Raw genomic sequence first — 25,866 nt, forward strand, 5'->3', positions numbered from 1 at the left:
CTACACTCATGGTCCATTTTATCAGCTCCACTTATCATATAGAAGAACTTTGTAGAGCTACAATTACTGACTGTAGTCCATCTGTTTCTCTGCATGCTTTGTTACCTCCTTTCACCCTGTTCTTCAATGGTCAGGACCCCCACAGCACCCGCACAGAGCAGGTATTATTTAGGTGGTGGATGATTCTCAGCACTGCAGTGACACTGACATGGTGGTGGTGTGTTAGTGTGTGTTGTGCTGGTATGAGTGGATCAGACACAGCAGCGCTGCTGGAGTTTTTAAACACCTCGCTGTCACTGCTGGACTGAGAATAGTCCACCAACCAAAAATATCCAGCCAACAGCGCCCCGTGGGCAGCGTTTTGTGACCACTGATGAAGGTCTAGAAGACCAACCCAAACAGCAGCAATAGATGAGCGATCGTCTCTGACTTTACATCTACAAGGTGGACCAACTAGGTAGGAGTGTCTATTAGAGTGGACAGTGAGTGGACACGATGTTTAAAAACTCCAGCAGCGCTGCTGTGTCTGATCCACTCATACCAGCACAACACACACTAACACACCACCACCATGTCAGTGTCACTGCAGTGCTGAGAATGATCCACCACCTAAATAATACCTGCTCTGTGGGGGTCCTGACCATTGAAAAACAGCATGTAGAGAAACAGATGGACTACAGTCAGTAATTGTAGAACTACAAAGTGCTTCTATATGGTAAGTGGAGCTGATAAAACGGCCAGTGAGTGTAGAAACAAGGAGGTGGTTTTAATGTTATGGCTGATCGGTCACAAACAGCTTAAAACTGGTTTGTTTACTGTTTACATATTTTCTATTGTTTATATACTATATTTATAATTCTATTTTCCCTCAAGGGTTCAAGTTTTGAGGAAACGCCAGTGAAAGCTGCAGACAAATATAATACACAGTTATGCTTTGTCACACTGGACATTTGAGATGTTTATAAATATAAAAGAACATTTTATGTTACAGATAACGTCTGTCATTCATCAATATTGTAGTGTGTACTGATGCACAATCATTGATAAAATTCACTTTTGCACTGAGCGATGATGTAGATCCAAACATTTGTCTGTATCAGCTGTTGGTCAGAAGTAAAAAAATAGCAGCACATTAAGCAGTTTGTAAGATGACGAGAACTATTATATACAGTCATTATTTGGTCTCCTCGTCATCTAATGGATAAGCAAGCGCATTTATTGTTGTACTGTTGATCCTCTCGGCTTTGAGATCACTGAAGGCACTGCACATTGTTTGGCTTGATCTAACACACACACACACAAATGAAAGGCATCGGTTTTTTTTTTTCAGTCCAAGCGTCATTATGTGCCGCTTCATTCGCTTTCAGATCCTGTGTGTTTCGAAAGGTTCTCATCCTCCAGCAGATGAACCTGCACAAACACACAGCGATCCAGAGTAATAAAGCTTCATTTCATCCCACAATACTGATAAGAAGAATCCAGCCCAGTGAGAGCGATGGTTACCTGAGAGTCGAGGATTCGCTGGTATGTGGGAGCAGAGAGCTCCTCGAGTGTCTCAGCCACCGGTTTGTTGAGCGTTTCTGGGAGAAGGAGCCCGAGTGCTCCAGCTGAGACGCCAATCAGGCAGAACACCATAAACGGCATGGATGCATGCAGCACTTTCTAATTAATAATACAGACAGAATTAATGCATAATTACTTATACAGTGGTGTGAACATTTCTCTGTTTATGTAAAAAAGTGCTTTAAATCTGACACACTACTGTTTTTTTAGGTATAAACTGGTTGTTGCTGGTCTTCATCATCTCTCATTAGGTTTTAGACTGGACTTTGACTAGGCCAACTCACAGACAAACTAATAAAGAACAAAATTAATTGTTCTCGTAACAGGTCCTGACACAGTTAAGCATGTTTGACATGTATAATGTTCATACTATTAAATGTATTTACATTTTGTCAGACATTTTCCTTTTTTTTTGGACAAACAACAGTTTGATTTGAAATGCTGAAGGGTTGGTCGATAGAAAATTATCCCAAAATGTCTGGGGATCATTTAAGTTTGTGTTTACTTTATGCTTTTGTAATCTGCAGTTCCTTATGTGTCTGGTATTCTTCTGACTATGTGGTTAGGTAGTTGCTAGGCATTAGAAGAAAAATAGATTTACCACTGTTCCAAGTTCTAAACATTTACATTTGCAGCAATTAGCACATATTTTTATCCAAAGCGACATACAGCACTGTTACAGTATTTAATCCAAACAATCGAGGGTTAAGGGCCTTGATCAAGGGCCCAACAGTGGCAGCTTGACAGTGGTGGGGCTTGAACAGGCAACCTTCAGATTACAAGGCTAGTACTTTAATCACTGAGCAGGCATTTAAAGGACTGGAGTTCTTGAGCTTCAAAAATGGCTCTGTAACCATTTCCAAGCTCTAATTTCCTAAGCCATGACATGGTGTTCCTGTAGAAACTTTACATCACCTACTTGACTAATAATTCAATATCGTAAAGACCTAGCAACAATCAAGCCTCAATTGCTCAATTAGCAGGTTAACCGAGTAACCAGCAGCTCATTTAACAAGGGTTATAAGGAAGTTGGGTGTAATAATCCTTAAACAACACATTACTAACCATACTGGGTACAAACGGTGCCAAAATGCCTCCAACCCTACAGGACATGGAACACACACCCAGACCTGCGTTCCTGAAAAATACGGACACATAAAAACCGGATAAAACTCAATCTAACATAGGAACTTTATATTAGATTGATACAAACTGCATGTTCAGAGTTGAGATAAGATAAGAGGGTAGGGTACCATTTGAAACTCAGTATGGGTGTGTGTGTACCTGATAACGGTGGGGTAGAGTTCTGATGAGTACACGTACACTATGTTGAACGCAGCACTGACCATCAGCTTTCCCAACAGAGCTAAAGAGCTGCCACTGACCAAAGTCCCTACAAGGTGATAAGATAAGAAAACACTTTATTGTTCCTGTTGGAAATTGCAGCGTCACGGTACTTTCCATATTACACAAGAGAAGACATTATCAACAACAGTAGGCATATTAAGACAAAAGCAGCAGCATATGTATTATTATTATTAAAAATGGCAATGTAATTAAAAGTAAATGGCATTTTGTAGTAAAACAGTTTTGTCTGCAATTATTTTATAACCCTTGACATTATTTCCTCACCAGACTGAACAGGTAGAGCCATAGAGAGGAGACAGCACAGGCCAGCCAGGATCAGAAAACTGGCTAAAGATTTGCGTCTCCCCGACCTGAAATACAGGAGAGTAATCAGCCATAACATTAAAACCACCTCCTTGTTTCTACACTCACTGTCCATTTTATCAGCTCCACTTACCATATAGAAGCACTTTGTAGTTCTACAATTACTGACTGTAGTCCATCTGTTTCTCTACATACTTTGTTACCCCCTTTCATGCTGTTCTTCAATGGTCAGGACCACCACAGAGCAGGTATTATTTAGGTGGTGGATCATTCTCAGCACTCCAGTGACACTGACATGGTGGTGGTAAATACCGTGTCCACTCACTGTCCACTCTATTAGACACTCCTACCTATCGCTCATCTATTGCTGCTGTTTGAGTCGGTCATCTTCTAGACCTTCATCAGTGCTCACAGGACGCTGCCCACTGGGCGCTGTTGGCTGAGTATACTTTTGGTTGGTGGACGATTATCAGTCCAGCAGTGACAGTGAGGTGTTTAAAAACTCCAGCAGCGCTGCTGTGTCTGATCCACTCATACCAGCACAACACACACTAACACACCACCACCATGTCAGTGTCACTGCAGTGCTGAGAATGATCCACCACCTAAATAATACCTGCTCTGTGGGGGTCCTGACCATTGAAGAACAGCATGAAAGGGGGCTAACAAAGCATGCAGAGAAACAGATGGACTACAGTCAGTAATTGTAGAACTACAAAGTGGAGCTGATAAAATGGACAGTGAGTGTAGAAATAAGCAGGTGGTTTTAATGTTATGGCTGATCGGTGTAGGCTGCAATAATATAAAAAACTGTTTTGATCATTAACATGTATCTAGCCCATGCTTTATATTGTATGTGTTCATGTGTGTGTGTACCAGGACTTGTTGATGAAGTACATGCAGAGCGGGTAGGCTGGCAGCTCCACCAGGCCGTACATGGCTACAGTGAGGTAGCGACTGCCTTTATCATCGCTCGCGTTCATCGTGAGGCCATAATACACCAGGCTGCACGCATACCTGTAACACACACAAAACAAACACACCTACATTATACTTACATAACATGTAAACCAATAGCTGGGAAAACATTTGCTTTTAATCGTTTGGTGATGAGCTAAAGTAGATCCTTTCATTAGTCTTGTGCAAATGTTTGGGCGCCCCTGAACAAATGTCATGCTTTGTTGATTTAAGTGAGATTAAATATAATACAGAAAGAAAACAAATGCAAGTGCAATATTAAACATGCAATTTTTATCTTATTAGGATTTTAACATCATGTTTACACACTTTGGTTTCATCCATGACAGGAACGGTAGTTACTCATTACACGAGATTCATCAGTTCAAGTTTAATATCAAACACAGTCATGAACAATTTTGTATCTCCAGTTCCCCTCACTTGCATGTCTTTGTACTATGGGAGGAAACCGGAGCTCCCAGAGGAAACCCACACAGACACGGGGAGAACATGCACACTCCGCTCCACCTGGGAATCAAACCCAGGACCTTCTCGCTATGATATACCAGGGCTGTCCAAACTCATAGGATCGTAGCTTTACTCACCAGACGTACATGAGCACGACGGTCCTGCAGCGCAGAACCTGGTGCGTTACCAGCTGCAGGAGTCCCGAGCTGGGTCCCGCTCGGCCGGACGTCCCGGGTGCACGACGCAGCTTCAGGGTTACGCAGCCCTTTCCGTTATTTCGGGCAAAATCCTGCAGCACGCTCTCAGCCTGCGCCGTTCGGCCCTGAGAGTACAGCCAGCGCGGAGACTCGGGCAACGCGCTGTCAGCAACACACACACACACACACACACACACACGTACCAACATTAAACATGACTACTCTTATCAAACTGTCGAATCTTAATAATAAGATTACAATATGTGTAACCAGTAATCAGCCGTCCTGTGATGAATGTAACCAAACATGAGGTTAAAATCCTAATAAATAAATCTATACTGGTTTTAACTGCTTAATCCATAAGCACAGCCTTGCTTCAGATATTTCTACATGGTGGAAGTATTTCTGATGTTACTGATGTTACATGTACATGCAGAACAGGAAGAGCAGGACGCCAGGGCAGTTTGCAGCTGTTGCCAGGTTTCTCCAGGGCCGGATGTAGTACCCGAGAACGGCGAACAGAGCGATGCCCACAGCGAAGGTCATGTTGGTCAGTGTTCCTAAAACACACACACACACACACACACACACACACATAAGCAAACCCAATCATTATGGCATAAATAGCTATTTTATCTTAACAGTAACAGGGAGATCGTTAACGGGTTGATTGTGGGTGACGGTTTTAAGGGGCCCACAAAAACAAAACAATCCCACAATTCGAAACTTATGGATCATTTCCAAGTGTCCAATCATTACAGTTAGTTTATAGTATAGATCTGTACAGGCCATTTCATTGTAAAATTACGGTGGACATTCGGGGGGGGCGCTACCTGTCAGAGCCCAGTAGGCCTTGCCCACGTACTCTTGCGAGAGGATGAAGCAGACGAGCGCCATACCGCCGTTCATCAGACCCACCATCAGCCGCGACAGAGCGAAGAGCTCGTAACTGGGCGCCAGTGCGCTGCCGAACGCGAAGAGCAGCTCGAAAAATAGACCTGAGAGACAGTGGAGATAATAATAATAAGTGATACGTTAATAACACCTTTATTAGTGCTTATTACTTATTACTACAGGGTCTGATCGGGCAAATCGATTCATAATCATATACGAGCTATAGTGCCTTAAAAATATATAATGTTTATTCCTGGATTTACCCCCTTTATTTCCCAAATGTAGTCATTTACAATTCTCGGTTGTGAATCCACTGCTGTTTGCACAACCCACAATCAGATTAAGGCAAACCGGATCAGCACACACCCCCTCCGAGACTTTATCTGCTTCCTTCCATGGAGTCGTCTCATTTGGCTTGCTTCTCGCCACAAATACCACATTCTGTCCGAGTTCTATCCTGTCCTTCAGTAAAACCGACATTAAGGTAATTCTAGGGATAATTCTATCAGCTGTGAGCTGACTGATCTGATTAAACAAAGTGCAGGTCACACAGCTGTGCCTACTCTTTTTGGGTGAAAATAATTTTATACACGTGTTATTATCCAGTGAGTGTGTCATTTAAATTTTATTTAGCATGCATTAATTATATTTCGACAAACTCGAAGCACCTCAGAGAGGGCAAAGCCTTGTGCACTCCCTGTGATGTTTGGCGCCCCCTTGTGGGAGGTTTAGACCCCAGCTTTGGAATCATTGATATAGTCCGAAATAAGTGGCAGAAAGAAGTTATAAATATTAAATAAACTTGTACGCGAGCGCCCTCTTGTGGAGGCTTTATCTTTTGAACGTAAGAGAGAGAGTAAAAGTGTGAAAAACCCAGCCATAGTCGATAATAATGCTAAATCCCCATCATATTAACCTTTATTATGGTAAATACCTGTTTCTGTGGTACCACCTTTATTCTCTAATACACTTTACAAAAACCCTTATATATGTATATTCTCAAAACGTCTCTTGCATCAAAAAGCCGTTATATCTGTAATATATCAGCCTTGTTTTGCAAAAGGCATCACAAACAGTGTCTGTTTCCAATAGAAAGCATGACATTATCGGTACCAGAGAGAAAGATGGGTTTCCTGCCGATCTTATCTGAGAGCGGGCCGAACAGGATGTTCCCCAGCAGCACGCCGGCAAAGAACAGCGACCCTGCCAGGTTGACTTTGTAGGCCTGCTGCTTCACCAGGTACCACTGCAACACACAAATAATAACACACACGGTCAATCAAATGCACATGCATACACAGATCAGGCATAACATTATGACCACCTTCCTAATATTGTGTTTGTCCCCTTTTTGCAGCCCCGTACACATCAAACTGTGATGCTCTGTGTATTCTGACACCTTTCTATCAGAACCAGCGTTAACCTCTTCAGTAGTTTGAGCTACAGGAGCTCGTCTGTTGGATCGGACCACACGTGCATCAATGAGCCTTGGCCGCCCATGACCCTGTCGCCGGTTTACCACTGTTCCTGATAGATACTGACCACTGCAGACCGGGACACACCCCACAAGAGCTGCAGTTTTGGAGATCCTCTGACCCGGTCGTCTAGCCATCACAATTTGGCCCTCAGATCCTCACGCTCGTCCATTTTTCCAGCTTCTAACATCAACTTTGAGGATAAAATGTTCACTCGCTGCCTAATATACCCCCCCCCCCCCCCCCACTAACAGGTGCCGTGATGAAGAGATACTCAGTGTTATTCACTTCACCTGTTAGTGGTCATAATGTTATGCCTAGTCAGTGTATAAATACACAATATGAAAACTTGGTTCTCCTCAAGGATCAGTCTGAGTACAGACCTGGCACACAATAATAATAATAAATAAATAGATTTGAATGTGAACGCCCCCTTGTGGAGGCTTTATGTTACATCCTGTACAGTGAGAGTAAGATGCATCGTTTGTGTTGCCTCGGTCGTATAAAAAATCATGGACAAAATGTGAGTCGCTTGAAAGAAAGTTGATCTAAAGTGTTGATACCTCAGTCACGATGGAGCTGAGATCCTCCGTGAACGTGACAGCTTGGGTCGAATCTCCTCCGCCGCTCTGCGTGACAGGCTCCACGTGGTACTCAGGAACGGCACCCACCAGAACGATCAGCATGGACTGGCATGCCATGTAGATCTTAGGAGTAAACAGATTAGTGTGAATAATAATAATAATAAGCTGTGAAATTAGCTCATGTTCTTTCCTCACTTAATCTTGCAGAAGTGGAACAATAAAACGACTTACAGCCTTGAGGACTTGACGACATTCCTATGTTATTAAGGGAAAGTAATTAGCAATGGGGTGGAGTGAAGTGTGCTGCAATTAGACAACTTTGTAACCACAGTTGTTTCCGCTACATCAATTAACAGATGAATGAAAGTAAATGCTAATTGCAGCCACTTCTGATCATTAAGTAAATGACTCTGACTGAGTGTGATATATCCTCGATCACATACTACACTAACGAGTAATATTAGCAAGACTATGTTTATTTAAATAAATCTGAGCTGGGCAAGGGGGCTCGTTTTAAGAAGCCCCAGCGCCAAGATTCTGGCCTCCTTGGTTCGAGTCTGGGCTCTGCTACCGGTCGGTTGGGCGTCCTCCGGCAGGCATAATTGGCCGCCAGTCTGCTTGGGTAAAAATGACCGAATATAACAGAGGGGTCAGTCGAGTCACCCCCTCCTTGGGCACCGCTAGGGGTCCCCAGGAGCAGATTGACTACGCTAAATTGGGAGAAAAATTAGTAAAATGCAAAATAGTAGTTGTCAGTAGTTGCCTTGCAATAACATTTCAGTTTGAACCCTCAACCCTGACCTCCTGGACGCCAGTAATAGTGGGCTAGCATCATTTGAAGCTGTTCCACCTGACCACCTATATGCTGTAAATATTTGGACCGAATGTCCTTGTATTCAGTTTTAACGATACACTTATTTGCAGTTACTTTATCGTGGTATACCGCTGTACTCATGTATCATCACACCTGTACTGTGTGTGATGCTGCAGGTTAGTGAAGGTAAATCCAGTCAGAAAAAGGAAAACTCATCACTGGTTTGGTTAACTGGACCTTAAAGGAATGTGGAGCATATACATACACACCAATCAGGCAAAACATTATGACCACTTTCCTAATATTGTGTTGGTCCTTCTTTTGCTGCCCCATACGCAACAAACTGTGATGAACTGGTATTCTGACACCTTTCTATCAGAACCAGCATTAACTTCTTCAGCAATCTGAGCTACAGTAGCTCATCCTTGGCCGCCCATGACCCTGTCGCCGGTTTACCACTGTTCCTGATAGATACTGACCACTGCAGACCGGGACACACCCCACAAGAGCTGCAGTTTTGGAGATGCTCTGACCCAGTCGTCTAGCCATCACAATCTGGCCCTCAGATCCTCACGCTTGATCATTTTTCCTGCTTCTAACATCAACTTTGAGGATAAAATGTCACCTGCTGCCTAATATATCCCCCCCACTAACAGGTGCCGTGATGAAGAGATACTCAGTGTTATTCACTTCACCTGTCAGTGCTCATAATGTTATATATATATATACTCATCCACACACACACACAAACTTACACGCACATACACACACTCGCCCAACAGTCTTGTTCCCTGGACTCTGACAACTTCAACACATACTACAACAACTACTTAGTGACTGTATTACCTGCATCTTTGCACAATATTGCAATTTTTGCACCTTACTCTTTCATACCACACCGATCCGAACATACACACACACTCAAGCTTACATGCACGTACACACACTCACATACACACACTCTGTAAAACTGTTTTTACTCAACTAGCATTGTACATTATTAACTACATTCTCTATTGTTTTACCCCGGGGGCATTCTGATGGAAACCTGTTCACCCGCCGAGGTTAAGGATTGAAGTCGAGACTGCAGTGCCAAACGATGCTGCTCCTGCCGGATGTGACGGGTCTGGAGTAATTGCACCAAGAATGACAAGAACTCACTACAGACTTTATTGAACAACTCTATTATTATTTATTTATTTTCTGCCAGTTATAACTTTTAGTTCATTTAATTCTGTGTTTGTATGATTTGTATAAATCGTGTATTTATTTAAAGTTTCCTCCAGACCACCCAAGAAGGATGGGCCCTGCTGAGTCTGGTTCCTCTCTGGGTTTCTAACTGTAATTTTCAGGGAGTTTTTCCTTGCCACAGTCGCCCTCGGCTTGCTCAACAGGGTTTTTTGTATCTGTTGGTCCTGGATTTTTTAAAGTTGCGTTGAGACAATGTCTATTGTAAAAAGCGCTATATAAATAAAGTTGACTTGACACTCGCACACACAACCAATACAGTCTTGTTCCCTGGACTCTGACAAACAACTGCTTAGTGACTACTTAAACCCTACACTGCTAACTGTATATCACCTATCATTTACTCACTACCATGTACTGGCCAACACTACACCTGTGTCTAGTCTTGTCTCCTTTAATTACTTTATAGATTAGAAATGTCTTTGGTATTTATTATACTGTTGTTTATCTGCTGTGTATATTGTATTGTCTTGCACTTTTTGTTCTGTGCTGCACCCTGGTTCACTTGTATAGAGCTGAAATGACCATAAAGCCTCTTGAACTTGAACTCTTGCATACTGATGTAAAGAAATCAGCCACAGTCAGTACATGACATGCAAACGATACACACCTTGTATCTGTAACTGGGTGTGACTGTGGTTTTACATATTAAATTACAGCACATGTCATTAAAATCGAACCCTGTAACCACACCGAGCGGAAAATAAACCACTGACCACAGACTTTAGTGACCCGCTGCACTTCCATCACACAGTTACAGGTACAGAGCCATGCAGCTAACACACATCACACCCGAGCTGCTAATGTTACCTGCAGCAGCGTTAGCACCGCCACCATCCGCTTCTGGTGCCTTCCGAACTCTCCGACCACCTGAAAAGCCTCTTCCAGATCCATCATACAGGAGATCCGCTCGGTTTAACATCTCACATCAGTGCGCATCTGGTTTAAAGCTTTAAATCTGGGTTCTTCTGTGATGCTCGAAACGCAGCGCTGGCTCGATGAATCGATGGCTGTATCCCAAACTGCGCGGACTCAGTAAGCAGTGCACTCCGTAGTGCGCATGCGTACGTTAACGTAGTGCACTTACGTACTGAATTAAGACTCGATTGAAACACGCATTCTTTTACCTACTGAACGTTGACGTGGTGCAAATACACGTGATCCAAATACTCGAATTTAATTGGTTGGAGCAGGTTGAGTTAAAATCCCGCTTCAAGCGCCTCAGGTCGCGGTTGTTTGATTACAAACTTGACATTAATGCGTTTATTCGACGTTTTCTTTATTTTTATTAATTGTAAAAAACTTACACATGACCAAAAAGCACACCTTACAGAGCAAATATGGCCAATATTAAATAAATAAATCCTGAAACACGTTAAACTTTATGCTAACCCAGCTGTTCCTCTTTAGTAGTGTCAGTTTAGTAGTAGTTGTTTACCAATTACATTAAAAGTCTTTGTAATTAATACAAGGTATTCATTTAATAGTAGTTCTAAATTTCCCCAAAGAATGACCTCAAATCGAAATTTTGATCAGTATTTTGGGACCGTGGTAGTCTAGTGCAGCGTTTCCCAACCTTTTTTGCACCACGGACCATTTTCACATAAGATATAATTTCACGGACTGGTGGGCGTGGGAGCATTTAATAATATTGCTCAATATTGCCCGGTGGTTGGGGACCACTGGTCTAGTGGGTAGATCTTCGGGCTATCAACTGAAAGGTTGAGAGTTTGAATCCCAGCTCTGCCATGCAGCCACTGTTGGGCCCTTCCAAAAAAGCTGGGATATGCGAAGAAATACATTTACATGTGTATATTGTTGTATATTCAGTTGTAGCCTAGTGGTTAAGGTACTGGACTAGTAACCAAAAGGTTGCTGGTTCAAGCCCCACCACTGCCAGGTTGCCACTGTTGGGCCCTTGAGCAAGGCCCTTAACCCTCAACTGCTTAGATAACATACTGTCACAGTACTGTAAGTCACTTTGGATACAAAAAGCATCTGCTAAATGCTGAAAATATATGACACATAAAGTTGTTCTATTCTAGTGATCTTTACTATAGGACCTTGTATACAAATACAATCACACTTGCATATCTTAAAATCTTTATTAGGTTAGAGATCTTTTTTTTATTAAAACAACAAAAAAAGTAATGAAATCAGCACCAGTTCTTCATTTTCTGAATGACAAGACGACAGACTGAACACAAATACCCACTTCAACCGTGTGAACAAACGTTGATAGTACAACATCCTGAACATATTATTTAACATTGAAATAAGTGACAGAATAAAGCACGTACAAACATAAAAATTTAAATTCGTGTCAGAAGAAATATAGAGACAGTTAAATATGAGGACACATTATGAGCGGAAGAATAAGCACTAAAATTCTAAAAGAACTGGACTACGGTGAGAGCTCATCGAGACAGAAATCACTGATTCTGAGTTCGGAGAGGTAATCTGGATCGAGGAGTCGTCACCGTGCTTTCGTTTTCTGCCACTTTCGAGCGGTTCAGAGATTTGTTGTTCAGGTTTTCTCTTTTCCCCTTTTTCTGTAGACAAATAAAGGTCAGCAGTTAGACATTAGGTAGTACATTAATACACTAAGGGTTGGTTTCACAGACAGGGATTAAGCCTAGTCCTAGACTACACAGCATTTTGAATGGAGATTCTCCATTTAAAGCAAAATGTAGTCCTGGACTAGCCTTAATCCCTGTCTGGGAAACCAACCCTATAAGTACAAAGTCATTCTATAAAATAAAAAAATCGCTAAAAAAAAAAAAAAGCTCAAATTGGACTTTCCAGTTTGTAATTTTTAACAGGGTAACAAACTTTAAAATATATATGGAATTGGACACACTGAAGATGATAGATTTTCTATGCTTTGGAGCTATCACCCAAGATATAAACTCTACCTTTATTAGTAAGATCAATTTCAAACTTTGATATTGCTTCTTTAATATGAAACACCCCCACGTTTATGATTAAGTTCTGAAAGCTGATGCATATTCACCTTAAAGAAGGGAACCCTTCCCTCCTCGTAGCATACAAGATTCTCATCCAGTATAGACTGCTGCGTTGTGTTACTGTCACTCGAGCCACTAACCTCGTCCTCCAGGGAGTCCTGAGAAGTATTAAATATATTAATGTCAATGTTTAACATTTAGATGTCAGTTTGCCATAATATATTACTGCTTCTCCCCTTCAAAACCTCAATTCTCACTTTCAAGTGTTTGTAAGTGCAGGTTCTATGTTTATAAATGGAATAAATATAATGAGTAGGTAGTTGCTGCGTTTTGTCTATTGTGCGGCAGAAGATTTACAGGCAAGGGAAGGGTCTGTTGTACCTGGTCGACAGGTTTCTCCTCTTCCTCGCCGAGGTCGTCACACTGACTGAGCGTGTTCATCAGCTGCTCCTGTTGAGATCTATACTCGTCCTCCAGCTCTGTCCTGCTTCTCAGAGGGTTCAGTACACGGGGGTACACGTAGTCTTTGCGCTTTGGCGTTGTGCCTATACAAACACACACAATGTCACGTTGCACATTAGCAAAACACTTTGCATGTCTTGTGCTTTAAGATGCCAAGTGGCAAACACAAGGCCGTCTCTGATCACGTTACTGGTCTAACCGGTGTGTGTTCAGACATCCCAGAGTTTTAGATGCTTCGTCAATCTTAAAGCAATAAACAAATACTACTGAGCAAGTTTGACATGCAAGGGAATTAAGTTCCCATCCTAGTGACTCACCAGTGGGCAGATCCTGCTGGAGTTCATTACTGAGGAAGTTGTTGACCGTATCTAGAGTCTGGGTGGCGAGGGTAGAGAGCTCCTCTCTGTGCTGCTGGAGGGCGACCTGATCTTCTCCCACCTGACTTTGCACTTTCCTAAGCAGCGTCTCCATCTCCTGCTGCACTGGAGTGAGATGGGACCGGCATTCATCGACAGCAGCCTGGCCGCGCTCTTCTACACGCTGTGTAGATACAAGTAAAGGACAGTTTACATTACATTTACATTACATACATCTGCTACATGGCAAGTACTTCACAGATTCACATTTCCAACCCACAAATCAAACACAAGGACAATTCGTTTGACAAACACACCTATCTGGTGATTTGTTTTATTGTCTTGAGTAGCACTGTTAATGGCCCTTCAGGTTAGTAAGTCAATGTTTATTGCCACCTAAGCACATATTAGGTTATTTTTCATGGCATGTACTTGTTAACATTAGAAACAACACTTAGCTATAAATATTACATGTTGTATTAAGTGTTTTATATTTTTGGGTTGTCCTATATATAGATGTTCTATCTTTCAGGATTGAGTGCAGGGCAGTAAATTTAGATACGTTTTAGTGTTATGGGGTGTATCACATCATTGGCAGACCAGTTTGTTTGTTTATTAGGATTTTAACGTCATGTTTTACACTTTCCTTACATTCATGACAGGAACGGTAGTTACTCATTACACAAGATTCATCAGTCCACAAGGTGCATCAAACACATCGTCATGGACAATTCAGTATCTCCAATTCACCTCACTTGCACGTCTTTGGACTGTGGGAGGAAACCGGAGCACCCGGAGGAAACCCACACGGACACGGGGACAGAAAGGAACCAGGACTTTCTTGCTGTGAGGCGACAGTGCTACTCACTTAGCCACCGTGCCACCCTGGCAGACCAGTGCATTAGGTTTGAGTGTCCAATACGGCATCTTTTATGGTTTGTTTGAGTCATTTTAAGCAATAGTGGGGGTTTCCTTGAGTATATAAGGTAAGATTTCACTCAAAGTGCTTTTACATACTGTTCTTATAGCGGCAATGTCCTATAAAGATTTCAGAAAGCTTAAGATCATCAAGAATTGTTGACTTGGGGCATCAGTAGAGCTCTTCAACCAACCTCATAATGCAAACCAAAATGACTTGCTGCTTTTTACTGTAAGTGTCAGATATTCTATTATTGCTTATTGTCTTATTTTTAAATCTTCAATAAAATATAATATTAGAATTTAAAAAGCAGCCTTTTAAGTTGAAGCTAGTCAAGTAAAACTTATTGTACTTTGATCACACGTGGGACAGTGGGAGCCTAGTGGGTAGAGCGTTCGGCTATAAATCGGAAGATTGTTGGTTTAAATCCAGGCTTTGCTATGCAGCCAATGCTGGGTCCTTGAGCAAGACATTTAACCCTTTCTGCTCCCTGCGCTCTGACCCCAGCTTCCAAACAAGCTGGTATATGCTGGGGGAAAAAAACAAAACGAACAAAGGCACTTTTGTCCTCTCTACACCAGCATATATTTACCTGCAGAAGGGCCTGTATGGCAGCTTTGTTCTCCTCAGTCAGGCTCAGCTGCTCCTGAGCTCGTTTCTCAGTGGAATCTCGGGCTGTGAGGCACCACTGGAGACCAGAGTCGGACAGCGAATCCAAAGAGCTCTGTAAGAGGCTGCAGTACCCAGCACAATCCTCCAACGCCGTCCGTCCATCGTCCATCACTCCGTTCATCTCCTCGATCACACCGTTCACACATGAGCCCAGACGAGCGCTGACTGATGAGGATTCCTGTTCGGCCTCGGTGCATTTCCTGTGGGGGGAAAAAAAGAATGAACCCATTAAATGACATGAACCGTTTCTCTGGTTGTGATGACACCTAAACGTTTGATATAGGTCCTTACATCTGTATCGTATTCTTCAGCGTCTCCATTGGTGTTTTCTGTGAGTCCGATGCTTCTTCAAGCCCCTCAAAGTCGGTCTGAGTGTCCAGAACCAGGAGGTTCATTTGATCCTGCATACACTGAAGGAGCTGAGCCACACGCTGTAGGAAACACACCGAGCAGGGAAGAGTATTAATAATATAAAATATTAATCACTGGGCTTTTAAGTTTCAGTTCCTTTATATTGTTTGTCGTTTTTTTTTTAACCTGATCTGAATATTCTTTGGTTTTGGACTTGATAGTGTAACCAATCCTGTGACATGTTTGTGACCCAGGCTGGTCAGAGTAGATCATGTTTACGTTTTGAGGTCTGATTTGAGAGAACAAGAACAACAACAAACCGTCTTGTGTTGGCTGCTGGCCTGGTTGATCTGCTTCTTCAGACTGTCGTGTTCAGCCTGGAGCGAAGTGAAGCCCTGTACTGCGGTCTCCCGCATGCTCGCCACAGCCTCCACATGGCCAGTGAAAAATGTGCTCATCTCCGCCTTAAAGCCCTCCAACTGAGCAAAGAGAGGAGGGAAGGTCACATGGTAAGTTTCACAATTGTACTGTATGCATTACGTGTAGGATTTCATTAAAGATGATGACAGTATCTCAAATATATGCAACGAGGCACAATGATTCTTAAAAGGATGCAAGGACAACATGGTTTAGAATCAGCTGAATAAAACAGGTGCAGTGACTGATGCGTCTACTTAAGAGGCAATAGCATTTAGGACAAAAATGTGATCTTATACTGCATTGAACATAAAATACAAGCCGTCAGATGCAGCTGATGCATGATGAAGCAAATGTTGAGAACACACCTGTCCAGCCAGAGCGTCGTATCTCTGCAGTGTCTGTTTAAGGCTGTCATTCACTGCCATGACTGATCTGATGGCGGGCATCGCCTTTGTGAGTAAAACGTCCTCCAGCTGAAGTTTATGCTGATCCTGCAGGCAGAGAAAACGACCAATTTAATAAAAAATAAGGAAGAGCGTCAACTGCAATCACTTTTATAAAAACACCAATTAATTATAAAAAAAAAAAAACCTATTCTGCATTATACTGCTTTATTCTAATTACAGAGCCTGTAGCATTAGTTTTCTTGAGTGAGGTTTTCTTTTAATATATTGGACGAAGTATGCATGAGGTCTTTGAGAAGACAGCAAATCAGTGAAAGGTAATAAAGGCAAGTCGTCCATTAGGGAAAAAATAAAATCTAAAAGCTAAATTTGACTAGCCATCTCATGTTTTTTTTTGCCCCGAGCCATCCATGCAAGAGTCTCCAGCCGCTTGTAGTTAAATTTCCATTTTCCTACACAAATATGGTTTTCTCTGTATGAAACCAAATCACCTCCTGTTTAAAATGCACCCCGTTCATCTAATCGAGTGAACTCCCACAGACACGCTTCACACAACGGTAGTAAGAGCTACGATCTTAGATCCTCACCAGCATTTCCAGCACTGTGTCTCTACCTTCCTGAGTGAGACCTTCCAGCTGCAGCAGCTTGCTCTTACAGCCGTCCACTCCTTCACCCACCGCCCCTTTCATAGAAGTGTAGGAGCGCAGCACAGAGCCCAGCGCCTCCTCAAATACCCGTCCGGTTCCTCCCAGCAGCTCCCCTTTACAGAAGGAATGAAACACGTATCAGCGACACAGCAACCTGGTGGTGGAGGGGTTTGACCCAGTGACCTAATCACTAGTCCAGTACCAGTACGTAACCACCAAGATATCATAGCTACAACCAGCTTTTGTGTAGTCATAACATGACACTATTTTATTGTATTATCCTGGTCAGGGTAGCAGTTGGTCCAGCTTCCTGTGGACTCCAAAAGCCCCTCTTTTAGACATAGCTAATTATGTCTGTATATAGATGTCTGACTGGTCAGTAGCATGACCAGGGATTTGAACCGTGGTATAAATCAGTACTCACCCACAGCGTTGTGGTAATGATCCAGCATGGAGGACTGCTTGAGGTTTTGCTCCTGCAGTGCGGTCTGCATTCCGCTGCAGCTCTGCTCCATGCGCTCTGAGAAGCTCTGCTGAACGGTGGAGTTGTGCTGCTCCACCGCCTTTACCCGCTGCAGCTTGGCATGCAGGCCGCCCACGTCGACTGTGCTGGCCTCCGCCGTGTCCAGCAACTGCAATCGACAAAGAAATTCAGCTACCACGAGATGCTCACTGGTAAAAGTTACAAGATCTGAATGATAAACCTCATAATGTCAAAACATATGTAGAAAACAAGGTTACCTGTCCTGCAGTATCGTATAGCTGAGTCTCTGTGGTCTGCAGCTGAGTGGTTATGAACTCCTCCTGAGTGAGCCTCTGACTGGTCTCCTTCAGGTCTTTGTGAGCCTCCTCCAGCTGCTGACTCCTCTCCTGTAGATCCTCGCTGCACTGCTCCAGCCTCTGCTTGTTGTCTGTGAACAGCTCCATCACCTACAACAGGGTTTTCAAACTTTAGCAAGTGACCCCCATTATGTCCATAACGATGCATTTTACGTTTTATGCTTTACTCTGTAAAATCTGGTCTCACTGCAGTTTACAAGATGTAACATAAGCCTCCGCAAGGGGGCGATAGTGTATAAGTTCGTTTGATGTTTGTGTTTAATTATGACTATTTTTTTGGCTCGTGACCCTTAGGATTTGAAAAACCCTGACCTATAACACCAAAAAAGTGAATACGTGAGTAGACAAGTCATCTTTTATACTCGAACAAGAAGTTTTTAAGGGTTTAACTTTCAAAATAGAGGGTAAAAATCACAGTTCACTAATCAGCCATAACATTAAAACCACCTTGTTTCTACACTCACTGTCCATTTTATCAGCTCCACTTACCATATAGAAGCACTTTGTAGTTCTACAATTACTGACTGTAGTCTATCTGTTTCTCTGCAAGGTTTGTTAGCCCCCCTTCACCCTGTTCTTCAATGGTCAGGACCCCCACGGGACCACCACAGAGCAGGTATTATTTAGTTGTTGGATCATTCTCAGCACTGCAGTGACACCGACATGGTGGTGGTGTGTTAGTGTGTGTTGTGCTGGTATGAGTGGATCAGACACAGCAGCACTGCTGGAGTTTTTAAATACCGTGTCCACTCACTGTCCACTCTATTAGACACTCCTACCTAGTTGGTCCACCTTGTAGATGTAAAGTCAGAGACGATCACTCATCTATTGCTGCTGTTTGAGTCGGTCATCTTCTAGACCTTCATCAGTGGGTTACAGGACGCTGCCCACGGGGCGCTGTTGGCTGGATATATTTGGTTGATGGACTTGTCAGTCCAGCAGTGACAGTAAGGTGTTTAAAAACTCCAGCAGCGCTTCTGTGTCTGATCCACTCATACCAGCACAACACACACTAACACACGACCATCATGTCGGTGTCACTGCAGTGCTGGGAATGATCCATCACCTAAATAATACCTGCTCTGTGGTGGTGCTGTGGGGGTCCTGATCACTGAAGAACAGCATGAAAGGGGGTAACAAAGCATGCAGAGAAACAGATGGACTACAGTCAGTAATTGTAGAACTACAAAGTGCTTCTATATGGTAAGTGGAGCTGATAAAATGGACAGTGAGTGTAGAAACAAGGAGGTGGTTTTGCACACAAAAGCAGAAGTAGGGTGTTTGAAACTCACCCGGTTGAGTTCCTCCTCGGCGGCTGCGATCTTGTCCGTGTACTCTGTGATCTGCTCTTCCTGAGTCTGCAGTCTGCTGTTCATGCTCCTAAACACATTTTTAAAAAATCACAATCAACAAGTAATCTGGGTGGACTGTACTGGGTCACAGTACTGTAGGTCGCTTTGGATAAATGCATCTGCTAAATGCAGATAATGTAAATCAAATCAATGCAACCTTATATGGGGTAATCAAATAATGTTTAATGATGTCCAGGAATCTGCACTTACTCGTAGTTCTCGGACGAGAGGTAGACACCGTGCTTCTCTCGAGTGGCGGCCAAGTCGCGTTTCAGGCGCTCAATCTCCTCCGTGTATTCCTGCATGGACAACAAGCTTTAGCAAACCTGAAAACTGGGCACATGCTTTTAGATCGGCACATTATAATTTAGATATTTATTTGGATTTTGGTTAAATTTCTGACAGGACAGGTAGTTACTGCTTACACAAGATTCATCAGTTCAAGTTTGGACAATTTTGTGTCTCCAAGTGGCCTCACTTGCATGTTTTTGGACTGGGAGGAGGAAACCCACACAGACACTGGGAGAACATGCAAACTGAACACAGAAAGGACCCCGGACAGATCAGCGCATTATAAAACCACCTATGAACTTGGTTTACCTTAATGAGCGTTCTCTTGGTGAGCTTCTGGTTCACTTCAGGCTTGTTCATGATGCTCTTTGCCCTGTTAGCATATTCCAGCGTACTGAGAGTCTCCTGCATATCAAGATAAACATTTAGGATAAATAATACTCCACCTTTTACTTCACTTTATACAGTAGTTTTGTTAGTAAAACATCAAAGGGGGAAAGCACCTCCAGGTTGATCGAGGCCGGGGAGACGGTAGCGATGATGGAGGTCTTGGTGCGCCCACCCAGCGAGTCCTGCAGTATGCGGGTTAGTTTGGACTCGCGGTAGGGCACGTGGGGGCCTCGCTCGACCAGAGCTGTGATCACCCTGCCCAGCGTCAGCAGAGACTGGTTGATGTTGCCGGCTTCACGGGCGCGCTTGTCCACGGCTCCGGAGCGGCCGATGTTCTCGCTACCTGCGAGGTCCACCTGCAGAGGAAAGGAACAGATGTGAGTGTTTAATGATCATCACACACACCCACCACACAACACACCCACCACACAACAACACCCCACACACAACAACACACACCACACAACACACACCCCACACACACACACCCACCCCACACACACCCACCCCACAACACACCCACCCCACACACACACCACCCCACACACACACACCACACAACAACACCCACCACACACCCCACACAACACACCCACCCCACACACACCCACCCCACACCCCACACACACCCACCCACCCACACAACACACCCACCCCACACACACACACACACACACACACACCACAACACCCACCACACAACACACCCACAACACACCCACCCCACAACACACCCACCCCACAACACCCACCACACAACAACACCCACCACACAACACACCCACCCCACACACACCCACCACACAACACACCCACCCCACACACACACACACACAACACCACACACACCCCACCCACCCCACACACACCCACCCCACACCTACACCCCACACACACACCCACCCCACACCTACACCCCACACACACCCACCCCACACAACACACCCACCCCACACACACAACAACACCCACCACACAACACACCCACCACACCACACCCCACACACACACAACCCACCCACCCCACACAACCCACACACCCCACACAACACACCCACCCCACAACAACACCCCACACACACACCACACACCCACAACACACCACACAACAACACACACAACAACACCCCACACACACCCACACCACACACCACCACACACACCCAACACCACACACACCAACACCACACACACACCCAACACCACACACACACACACAACACCACACACAACACCACACACCCACACAACACCACACACCCACAACACACACACACCACACACACCAGCCACAACACACACAAACACACACACACCCTGTATTTCTACAAAATAGAACCATGTTAAACACAAATATAAGCAATACAGTTTACAGAACCTGCCTGAATGAATTGTGGTCCTAATAAAATTAGCTCAGAATAATCAGGATCACAAAGTTATATATTAACTGTGAGACTTGCTTACCAGGTTCAGTTTTCCAATCTTCACCAGCTCCTCTCCATCCAGAGTGATCTCCTTCATGTGAATGGTTACAGAGAACACAGAGTGGGAACGACTGGAGGAAAACAAGCAGCAAAAATGTCATTAGCAAAAAAGAAAAGGTAAAAAGAGAATAAAAATTAGCAAAATATGATAACGAAGCCCAGAAAGCGTCCTTGATTACCTGGAATAAGCATTCATCAGTGTGGATGCAGTCTTTCTCTTGGCAGCTCCTCTCTCCAGGATCTGATACACCTCGTTTTTGTTGTGCACTGTGATCTCCTCCAGTCCCTTAACAATGACACCCCTCTGAAAAACAAACAAACAAAAAAAAACATAGGATTTTATGTTCAGGTTTAACGTCTAACATTTTAGTTTGGACATCATGACTATCTCAGGAATCAGGATCAATTAATTTATTTATTAGGATTGTAATGCCATGTCATACACACTTTGTGTCATAAAACCTGTCCTGTCATGAATGTAACCAGTCACGGACAATTTTGTATCTCCAATTTTTCATAACTGGGTGCATCAACCCAATTTATATCGGTACAGTTTAAACACACCTTGTTTCTGGGATCATCAAAGAGCTGCAGCCTCTCAGTTACATCAGGTGAAGGGCTGAGCAGATCAAACAGCTCCTCGTTATAGATCTCCAGCAGCGAGACCTTCACCGAGAACTCCGTGCCGTTACTGGTGAGCTTCTCGAAGATCTGGTGAAGAGTACGAGGGATGATACCGGCCAGAGGATCCTGAGAAAAAACCACAACACATCAGTGTATTGTACTGATGTTAGTCTGTCTTGACGAGGGACGGGGTGTTTACCTCCTCCCAGGTGAATTCCTCATTGGGAGATCGTTCACCTTCCATTGTGAAGGTCTTTCCTGTGCCAGTTTGTCCGTATCTAAAGAAAAAAAAAAGTCAAAAACTTACAAGCATTGAAACGAGTGAATGAAGTTTAACTCAAAATGTTATAATTTAAAAGCACTTACGCAAAAATGGTGCAGTTATAGCCCATAATGACTTCATCCAGGATGGGACATACAACACTCCTGTATAAGTCGATCTGTTTTCCTGACGGACCAAAGACCTGCAAGATGAAGAAGAACGTTTAAAAAAATGAGCTAAACAAATAAAGTATTGCGAGTAGTTCTGTATAACAATCTTTGAATTGAATTTTTCTAAGACGACAAATTTGACACCAATGGCTGCTGTGTTTAATCTTCTTGGAACTGATGCAGGGGGTAAAAAAAAAATAGCAGTTTGAAAGCAGGTGTAAAGAATAACTCACCATATCGAAGGTGTAGGTTTTTCGGGCCGTTTTATCGTTGACCGCACCAGTTCTCACCAACACCTCTTTCCTGCCGGGGTCACACTCCACCACTCCATGTGAATTAGATTTACGCTCGACTGCATTAAAAGGCCTAAAAATACATGTCACACGTTTAAGCATTTCAAGTAACAAGAAGCAGGATTGTGTAAATCTTAAATAAATAAATAAATCAAACACTCACCGGCATCGAACAACCACTTGGATGTTTCGACCCTTTTCGTCCTTTTTGGGAGCTTGTATTTGGCTAGACATGGTCAGAGATCGTCTTCTGGCTGGATCCAGGTCTGCGATTTCCTCTGACTGATTGGAAACTGTTAAAACGTCAATACTCAGGATTAGACTAGTGTCAGACAGGCTACAGCTACTGAATGTACAAAAAGATCACAGCGTTTCATACGGTTTTATTTTACCAATAAAATCTGTATTTGGTTTGGAAAAATAGAATTAAAATATGCATCAGAAACAGCATTGTATTTTATACCCCATTCTTCTCAAATTTATTTCCAAGCATTCAAATAAGGCCGAGGATTCCTGCAGCTGAAGTTAAGTCAGTGTCATGATCCCCATCTACTGTAATATTTATTTATTAATTAGGATTTTAACGTCATGTTTTACACACTTTGTTTACAATAATGACAGAAACGGCAGTTATAGTTTACAAGGTTAATGTCAAACTCCACACAGAAAGAACCCAGCCCGCTCCATCTAAGGGATCGAACCTGGGATCTTCTTGCTGTGAGGCGACAGTGCTACCCACCGAGCCGCCCCTTCTACAGTAATAAGGTACCAATTCTGCACTGTGATCACTGTAGTATTTATTTCATCACTATATAAACACCATAGCTGGTTAAATCTGTTAAATTTGTTCTGTACTGCATACAGTATTCAGGGTGAGTTGAGCACATCATTAATCATCCCCGATAGCTTTACTCTACACTTAAATAAACAAATAAACAAATAAACAAATAACATGGTGCTGGAGCAACTTGTTTGTTTACACTTATGTGGAATTTCTGTACATCAGCTTATCCGTTTATCTAGATCTTATTATAAAAAGGGTAAAATGAGTGACACTTCAGTCAAAATAGATGATTAATTAGAAATAAATTTACTGAACTTGATCAGATTAAAAGGAAAACAGTGTAATGATCTTGTATAAAAGAACCACTGAAAGTCCAATTAGATCCATATTTCTTGTTCATTATGCAAGTGTACTTGCTTGACTTGTATACTCAGTTCTGATTCTTGAAGTGTATGAAAATTACATATTATTATTTAATATTAAATACTAAAGTCTAGTCTTACATCTTACAAATGCTAATATGAACTAATATCTTAGATGGAAAGTCTGTTTAGATGTATTTAACTGACCTATCATTTTCTAGACATGTTCATATGATATGAAGAGGAATTATTTGACATTTGGTGCTGTAATGGCTTTTATTTAAGAAACAAGGTGACGTGCGGAATACTGTTACCAGAAGTTAAATAAAAAAGGGTTTAATTACAGTTAGATTAGAAAAACGAACAGACATAAATATTGATGAAAAAACTTCCTCTTTTTTGAAAAAATTAACACAGAGTTTAACTTATTTTTATACAGATTTGCGTTGATTAAACGGAACGGAACACTGTTACAAACGCATTTATTTATTTATTTATTTAAAAACCGTCAATCTAAATAGCAAAACACACACATACTATACACTTATAGATTTAAACTTAACTTCCAATAAATAATCAACTCTATCTAAACAATAAGCCGCTAATTTTAACCAAAATCGCTTTCTTTTAAGCCTGTAACAGAAATACCGGCTTTGTCCCAAACCGCACACTAGTGTACTCCATAGTACGCATGAAACAACACCTCTACCTTACAGTAGTGTACTAGTTTAGTGCACTATGTAGTACCGTAGTACGCAATTTGCTACGCCTCACTGTGAGCGCCATAGAAAGCCTAACTATTTCTAAGCAGTTTAAATACCCTCAACGTAACAATAAAGAGCGAATAATAACCATCCCGATAAACAATATAATCTACTCACATAACAGCGAGTCCCGTCGGTGACTCTAGAGAAACAGTTTAACAATTATTTAATGATTCTTGGCTGTAGTTTCCGCATAAACACTTTCACACTGAACACACACACACACACAAGCTCCAGCGGCAGTTAGCTCACTTTGAATGTTGCGCCTCGGCAGCCTTCAGCCAATCAAAAAGCGGAATTTTTACAACTGCGTTTTTATTGGTGGAGATCATGAAAAGGGGCGGTGCTGTTTGAGCTGTTTGTCAGAATGAGTGTAGTGGAACTGAGATCATAATTCATGTACATTACCTAGTTCTTCTTGGTCAAGGTCGCGGAGGACAGAGATGGGCCTTAAGGAGGGACAGGGTTTTTAAGCACTTTATACAACAATAACCAAAGAAGAATAATTTATTCTTATTATTATTAGTATTGTTGTTGTTTATTGTTAAAGAACAGAATAGAACATATATATATATATATATATATATATATATATATATATATATATATATATATATACATACATATACATATATATGTGTGTGTGTGTGTGTGCTGGTGTAAATTGTGCAATAGTGCAGTGTACAAATATTGATGAGCAAATTTGTAAAATATAATAATTGTGTATTCTAATATCAGGGTAGCACAGTAGGGCGACACGGTGGCTTAGTGGGTAGCACAGTCGCCTCACAGCAAGAAGGTCCTGGGTTCTTTCTGTGCGGAGTTTGCACGTTCTCCCCGTGTCTGCGTGGGTTTCCACCTGGACCTCCGGTTTCCTCCTACAGTCCAAAACATGCAGTCAGGTTAACTGGAGACACTGAATTGCCCTATAAGTGAATGTGTGTGTGTGTATCTGCCCTGCGATTGACTTGCGTCCCATCCAGGGTGTTACTGTGTGCCTTGCGCCCATTGAAAAGCTGGGATAGGCTCCAGCACCCTGTGACCCTAATTGGATAAGCGGATAAGAAAATGAACGAATTAATGGTAGCACAGTGGCTCGGTGGGTAGCACAGCAAGAAGGTCCTGGGTTTGATCCCCAGGCGGGGCGGTCCGGGTCTTTTCTGTGTGGAGTTTGCATGTTCT

General features: G+C 42.7%; 2 protein-coding genes and 1 long non-coding RNA gene across 4 annotated transcripts; 1 reads left to right on the top strand and 2 right to left on the bottom strand.

Annotated features, from left to right (window-relative positions):
* Window positions 1-927: 927 nt before the first annotated feature.
* On the bottom strand, window positions 928-10,816 carry slc22a15 (solute carrier family 22 member 15). Its single transcript, XM_063007456.1, has 12 exons — window positions 10,682-10,816; window positions 7,789-7,932; window positions 6,864-6,996; window positions 5,690-5,854; window positions 5,287-5,416; window positions 4,797-5,018; window positions 4,111-4,251; window positions 3,196-3,281; window positions 2,848-2,956; window positions 2,629-2,701; window positions 1,504-1,662; window positions 928-1,410 (listed from the first exon to the last, which is right to left on the bottom strand). Exons 1-12 carry the CDS (start codon window positions 10,766-10,768, stop codon window positions 1,354-1,356), a joined length of 1,506 nt encoding a protein of 501 aa, XP_062863526.1. The 5' UTR covers window positions 10,769-10,816; the 3' UTR covers window positions 928-1,353.
* On the top strand, window positions 3,981-10,127 carry LOC134325309 (uncharacterized). 2 transcript variants are annotated; one of them, XR_010014283.1, is made up of 4 exons: window positions 3,981-4,218; window positions 5,293-5,406; window positions 6,843-6,990; window positions 9,688-10,127. It is a non-coding gene; the product is annotated as an uncharacterized LOC134325309 (long non-coding RNA). The 2 variants fall into 2 exon arrangements; XR_010014284.1 differs by having other exon boundaries at window positions 3,981-4,184.
* Window positions 10,817-11,962: 1,146 nt separating the features above from the next.
* Window positions 11,963-24,867, bottom strand: kif11 (kinesin family member 11). Its single transcript, XM_063007363.1, has 23 exons — window positions 24,802-24,867; window positions 22,938-23,067; window positions 22,715-22,847; window positions 22,416-22,513; window positions 22,249-22,327; window positions 21,990-22,175; window positions 21,605-21,729; window positions 21,406-21,496; window positions 20,055-20,297; window positions 19,861-19,956; window positions 19,471-19,559; window positions 19,201-19,288; window positions 17,810-17,998; window positions 17,493-17,700; window positions 17,009-17,181; window positions 16,383-16,508; window positions 15,918-16,076; window positions 15,538-15,677; window positions 15,167-15,446; window positions 13,617-13,839; window positions 13,219-13,382; window positions 12,885-12,995; window positions 11,963-12,423 (listed from the first exon to the last, which is right to left on the bottom strand). Exons 2-23 carry the CDS (start codon window positions 23,006-23,008, stop codon window positions 12,304-12,306), a joined length of 3,192 nt encoding a protein of 1,063 aa, XP_062863433.1. The 5' UTR covers window positions 23,009-23,067; window positions 24,802-24,867; the 3' UTR covers window positions 11,963-12,303.
* Window positions 24,868-25,866: the final 999 nt, after the last annotated feature.

The sequence above is a fragment of the Trichomycterus rosablanca genome, chromosome 13 (genome assembly GCF_030014385.1).
Source record: "Trichomycterus rosablanca isolate fTriRos1 chromosome 13, fTriRos1.hap1, whole genome shotgun sequence".
NCBI classification, from domain to species: Eukaryota; Metazoa; Chordata; class Actinopteri; order Siluriformes; family Trichomycteridae; genus Trichomycterus; species Trichomycterus rosablanca.

Bases quoted from the DNA above. Each gene is read 5' to 3' on its own strand.
- slc22a15 (XM_063007456.1), bottom strand. From the start codon at position 10,768: ATGATGGATCTGGAAGAGGCTTTTCAGGTGGTCGGAGAGTTCGGAAGG. The intron at 2,957-3,195 runs GTGAGGAAATAA...ATCACCTTGTAG, and splicing joins GGCTCTACCTGTTCAGTCTG to GGACTTTGGTCAGTGGCAGC. The intron at 2,702-2,847 runs GTACACACACAC...CGTATTTTTCAG, and splicing joins CTCTACCCCACCGTTATCAG to GAACGCAGGTCTGGGTGTGT.
- kif11 (XM_063007363.1), bottom strand. From the start codon at position 23,008: ATGTCTAGCCAAATACAAGCTCCCAAAAAGGACGAAAAGGGTCGAAAC. The intron at 22,328-22,415 runs GTAAGTGCTTTT...TTTTTTCTTTAG, and splicing joins TATAACTGCACCATTTTTGC to ATACGGACAAACTGGCACAG. The intron at 19,957-20,054 runs GTGCTTTCCCCC...CTTGATATGCAG, and splicing joins CGGCCTCGATCAACCTGGAG to GAGACTCTCAGTACGCTGGA.